Raw genomic sequence first — 6000 nt, 5'->3', positions numbered from 1 at the left:
TACATAATTCGACATTTTTGTTGCCAGTTCAGAGTTACACTGGAAACATTATCTAGTGCATCTGAATGTACAAATTTACCAGAAAACGAAATTAAAGTGACGTTCATCTACTGTAACACCCTTTAAGAGAAATAAATCTATGAATATGGATTGAAGTCATCTAACACCATCTTTTATAACTCTCTAGACGTTCCTGAAATCGCTCAGACTACAGATTCTAAACGTTTCTCTTTACCTTCAAGGCTTGAAGTGAGTCTTCGAAACAGAGTCACTCCTTATAATGCTATTTTCAATTGATTTTATCTCGTACAAATGTAGAAGGCAACAAATTGCTCACTATGTTTCTGAGAGCAATAATTTCTCCTCAATTCACGAAAATTATATGCTCTCTCAGTAAATTTAATTGAAATTATTCTGACATATTCTATTGCCTGTTGTAAATTTTGCTCAAGCTTTGAATTTCCCCACGCTGAGTACAGATTAGTTGCATAATGTAAGTTGTTGTGCTAAATTACCTCACGTTAATGATATAAATAAATCTTGAACAAAAAGGCAATAGCAATCCACGTATCTTGTGAAAACTAACTCAGAAAATGTCGAGTTTCAAATGAAACGTGGTTCCATTGGCTACAAACTGCCTCCAAATATGGGTTTTGGCGGGCAAACACACATTCCGAACCAAGTGCACTATATTTATACCCCAGTACCATTAACTTTTGCTGGTATCTACCAGAACTCTTTTGACAAGAGAGTGTCCAGCATGTAAGTTGTTTTCTGTAACGCTAAGGCTCGATTGCACTTTGGCTAACCAAAGCGAAACATTTTCCGAAATTTCCGGAAAAATTACATCTACTTAGAATTCCTTCTAGACCGTTCACATGAATGTTCCAGTGTTTAGCTAGATAATCGCGATAGTTTCGTGAATACGTAAACGCCTATTAAACTATTACGAATATCTAGAAGGATATGCTCTAGAAGGAATTCTAAGCAGATGTAGTTTTCCAGATTTTCGAATGTCATATCGGTTTTTTGAAAGGAGAAGAAATCTCGAAACGGTTTGGCTGTCGTTGGCCAAAGGTTCAGCTAGTCTTAATGTGGCTGGATACTCGCGACAGCAGTTTTAGGTCAGTGGGGCGTTTTGTTGCATTATAAGTAGATTTCCAGAACCTTCTATTATTTGACTGGAACCTGATTAGGTTAAATTTCAATTTATATGCCACATAAATAAGAGGTATAGTCAGAAAAAAGTTTCCCGCATGTATATTTTCGGAAAGCATGGAGATTTTGGGTTGATAATATGATGTGGTTATACAGGCATCATCCTTCTTTTGGTATCTGGCGCATGACCTTTTCCTTGCAGAGGGCGCCAGAGTACTGCCACCGATAAGGCGGTGAAATTCAGCAGCGCACTCTCTTATTCTGCTTGGTAGATGAAGTGGCAGCAAAAGTGCGAGTGGTGCTCTCAGCGCCTCTTAGCGGATTGTTACAAAACTTCTTGCGAATGGGGATTCTCAGCAGGTCAGTTCACCGGTTTATCTGTGGTACTGCTGTGTTGAAGACAGGAAGAGTAAAGAGAGAAGTGTGTGCCCAGCCGGTATGGAGAACAGAGGTGTGTTGCAATCGTGGACAAAGGATGAAGTACAAGCTGTTTTTCGTTACGAATGGGTGGGACTTCCGGTACGTTATGTGATGGACAAATGAAAATTTTGATTTTTCTCAACATTGAACCGAAGTCTCTTCATCCGTAAACAGGGCACGGAGTTTTACGAACAGGGTTTCTTGAAACTTGTGAAGCGGTACGACAAGTGCCTGATTGTCGCTGGGGACTATATGGACAAATAGTGTAATGATACCTCTTTCTGCTCACGTCATGTCCATTCTAAATAATAAAACTATTTGCAGATGTCAGACTAGGGAAACTTTTTTTCCGACTGTCCCTCGTATTATTTGGAACTCTGGATGAGGTATTGAAAAATTCCAGTTAGCATGTTCAGAGATCTGTAGATTTGATCGAATTCAAGTAGGTCTAGATGTGCGTGCGTGCGATAATTTTCACCAGTTTCCAACGTAGGACAACGTTTCTACACTGATATCTCCTGGATCTGCACTCGTTTCTTAACGGTCCCGGACGAGTTCGCAGACCTCCTGGTTGGTGTCGTGTTACCATGATAACCGGAAGCGGTCTGCCTCGGCGGAGGAGGCGGTTCCGGTATGGATGGACTCTTGCTGACCGATGTGTACGACGGGGGCGGTTCGTGAACGCTGCTCGCTCCGCCACTACACCCGCCACCTCTCCTACCCGGAGCCTTGGGTTGCACTTTCACTTCGGACGGCATCGGGCAGTGGGTCAACGGGATGCCCTCGGCGAGGCTACCGACGCTGCCGCTCCCCTTTCGGCCAACGTCCGGTCGTTCCTTCCTCACGTACCGTCTTCGGTCCCTCTGGTAATAGATTCCGGCGAAGATGAGCATGTTTAGAACAAGGAGCAAGCACCCGACGCCCACCGTGACGCCGAGGGCCGTTGTGTAGCTGTAGTAGTGCCTCGTCGCCAGTCGCTGGAGGAGTCCGGCCTCGTCTGAATCCTCGGCGTCGTCGTCGAGGTCCGCGCTCGAGCTCGGGATGCATTCCGTCGACGGCGACATGGCGTCCCTCGATCCCGATGCTCCGGATGTGGGAACGTTGGTCGCCGACGTAGCAGGGTAGAGTGGAGGTGGTAGCCTGGTGTACGGTTCGGGACGCACAACCCCTGGATAAAAGTAAATATCAATCAATACACATGCAATTGTTTCGAATTCGATTTAATTTTGCAAAATTTGTGTTATTCAGCATGGCTTTTTTTCCATTTTTAGATCATTCACGAAAACGATAAGGATGAACAGGATGCAAAATTCTTGGGGGGAACAATTTTGGCCTAAAAAATCCCCCCACCAAAACTTTCCGGGGTGAGAGTTTTTCTTATAATAATGAAAGACGAGCAATTAATTTTTACTTCAAATATACTTTACTAGGTATAATATTGAAAACACACACTCTATCCTTCATTAACAGATCTACACCAATAGCAATATAACAAAAGTAAAACAAGAATGCAACACAAATACTAATAAAACTAAAAACTAAACAAAATCTATTTCATTTTAATTATTACATAATAAATATATTTCGACTATTTTGTAATTTATTTCTTCTATTCATTACACTGATCTACAAATTTTCATGAACTTTCTGCTTATGTATATTTTTCAGTCTTATTTTTATAATTGGGACCCGCTGAACACGAATATGACATTGATTTTGCTGTAATGTCAGTTTTTCGGATTATATGGGTCGTTTATTATTTCTTATTGAAAGTGCAACGTATAGCCTATATGTCATATGTATTATGTAGAAAAACATAAAATTACAAACACAGTAGAGTCAGTACCCAGTAAATTACATATATAATGTCAGTATAGCAATGAAAAATAGCTAAAGCAATACAATGAAATGAGCAGAATATATTAATATTACACATCAGTCCCTTAATTTAGTTCATCTTATGTGACAACATGCTCAAAAGTGAATATTTGTTGTTCGTTGAATTTTGTGGGAAACACTCCCTTCCCCTTCGTCACGAACTAATCCCCAAATGTAATCACCCATCATGGCACAGTCCCATCTTCCCTGGTATCTGCCTTCCATGAATTGAATTCCTTTTGAAAGTGTTCGCCGTGTTCTTCGCTTATCCCTCCCAAATTCTGCCAATAGAAATCAAGATGCGAAATAAGCATGTGTAATTTTACAGACATTCTACAGCCCAGTGCTCTATATCTCAATTAGTGTCTTAACTTGATCGTCAAGGGCTTCCCTTCTGTTGTCGACAAGAAATCCCTTCACGAAGTTGTGGAAGGCCTCCAAGCATTTCTTTCCAGCTCGGTCATATTTTGTTCAAGTTCGTTAGTATTGAGCATGAAACAAATCTGTGCCCCTGTAAAAATGCCACCCACAATTTTTGCCTCTGACAGAATAGGATTTTTTTACTGTAGAGCAGCTGACTTACTTTCCAATGTTGTCACAAATTGTTTTGCCAACCTCCTTTTAATGTGCAGCGTTGGTAGGAGAATCTTCTCTCTGGGCACTTAAGCTGCGCTTATCACATAGTGTTTTCCTGGAATTTGCTCTGTTCTTTCAGGCCACACAGTTTGCTCGTACTGTCCTAGAGACAGAGAAAACAAGAATACTTTGTATACCCACTTTGTAACCCAAGAAGAAAACCAATAATTTTGAAATCACCACATAGGCAATGTTCCACTGGTGTTAATCATATTGGATTTTCTCCAACATCAACTTCACACTTGAGTAACTTTCCTTCAAGTGGATGGAGTACGCGACTGGAATTGGTTCTTACTGAAATCCAATTGCACTAAAGAGACCACTTATATCAGAACAGTAGGACAGCGACACTTCCACAGCAAAAGAAAAAACAACACGAAAGCATCTGGTGTCTCTTTCTGAATTTTGTTATTCTACAGGAAAGAAGAAGAAAGTTCCATTTCTTCAGCGGTGAAGCTAAAAGTTCAGACTTATTTTTTGGCAAATTCAGGTCTCGAATAAGACCATCTAGCTCTTTCTGGTTCAGTAAATGAGGTTTCTTGCTATCCTCATCATCAGTAACATTGTCAACAGAACTGTCAAAATCACTACCTTCTTCCGCAAACGTGTCTTGGATTGGAGGCGATGGTATAGGAAGAACTTCACTGTCAGGAACAGGTGCTCGGGAGGATGGTATGTCAAGGTACTGTAGCTGACGCCTGTTCTTCCCTCTCTTGAAATGTAGCAGGGCGATGATGCAAAAGTAATAATCATCGTGATGATTTGTAAGTTCCCTCCACACTCGCAGAATCGCAAATGGCATACCTTTCCTCCTACCACGCAACTGATGTTCCATCGTCGAACTGCAGTTACCACACGTAACATGTGGAGCTCATGGTTTGTCCAGATCACCAACAGCCACTCCAAAGTACGCTTTATAGGCTTCACAAAATATAGTATCCACATACATAACAGAACGAGTCTGCATGTAATTTGCACTTCCGACCCGCTGACATGCTGCTCCATAACAAAACAAATTAACTTAACGCAGATTAACACACACTCAGACTAAAGTAGTAGACATGGTGGCTAAGAAACAACCTTGAAACACACAACCACAAGGCCAAAATAGGAATTCAGGTGAGCGCTTGTACTCTTAAAATTTACTACGCACCTATAAAAACACATAAAAATTAGATAAACCACACAGACGAGGTATGAAGGGAGAGTTTCGAACCTTTACGCGAGTTAAAATCAACAGTAGCTGTGCTTCCATCTAGTGACTCTAAGAGTAAATACACCTATATTGCTGCGGCTAAGCCAGCAGTGCGAGAGAACGAAACATGCTAATATCTTTCAAAATGTTGATATTTCGACAAAATCGTTGCCGGATTCGTGTTTAGTGGGTCGAAATCTATAATAATTCATCACAAAACAATGATAAGCAAAATCTTGTTGACCATCTTCATCGTGGTGATTATCCAAAAAAGAGGCATACAATCTACATAAATTAAGAAAATTACCCTTTGACAGATACAAATGACAAAAACAGGGGGAAAACCTGTTAAGTCCAATTTTATTTATTTCATATTTGTTAGCTCCGTCAGTGTAGTTTTGTATGGTGCAACTGTGCAGACGAAAAGCTTGGTAAGTCTTGAAAAAAATGTGGAAGTTTAATGATGGTAAACAGGGGCAAAATAGTAAGTCTTGAAAGTTGAAATTCGTTCAAAACAGGAAAATGTGAATAGTCCTGGTTATTCCCCTGGACTCTTGAAATACAATTTATTCCTTTAGTTACGTCACCTCTTACAGGGTGGCGCACGAATAGTTGACAGATTTGAAATTTAGATTGCAAATGTATTAATAAATATCACATGTGCATATTATGGCATACAGAATAGTCTGTCCGTGGAAAGTTTTCTCACTGTA

General features: G+C 40.5%; 1 protein-coding gene across 1 annotated transcript in view; it reads right to left on the bottom strand.

Annotated features, from left to right (window-relative positions):
* Positions 1 to 2081: 2081 nt before the first annotated feature.
* LOC145984881 (neuroligin-4, X-linked-like) overlaps positions 2082 to 6000 on the bottom strand; it is a 215437-nt gene continuing 211518 nt past the window's right edge. Inside the window, exon 8 of the mRNA XM_083118254.1 lies at positions 2082 to 2746. Coding sequence (XP_082974380.1) covers positions 2082 to 2746 — 665 coding nt within the window. The remainder of the gene's footprint in view (positions 2747 to 6000) is intronic.

Source organism: Lepisma saccharinum, chromosome 3 (genome assembly GCF_977018435.1).
Source record: "Lepisma saccharinum chromosome 3, izLepSacc3.1, whole genome shotgun sequence".
Taxonomy (NCBI): domain Eukaryota; kingdom Metazoa; phylum Arthropoda; class Insecta; order Zygentoma; family Lepismatidae; genus Lepisma; species Lepisma saccharinum.
The sequence above is the reverse complement of the archived record's forward strand: the minus strand, read 5'-3'. Positions and strand labels throughout refer to the sequence as shown.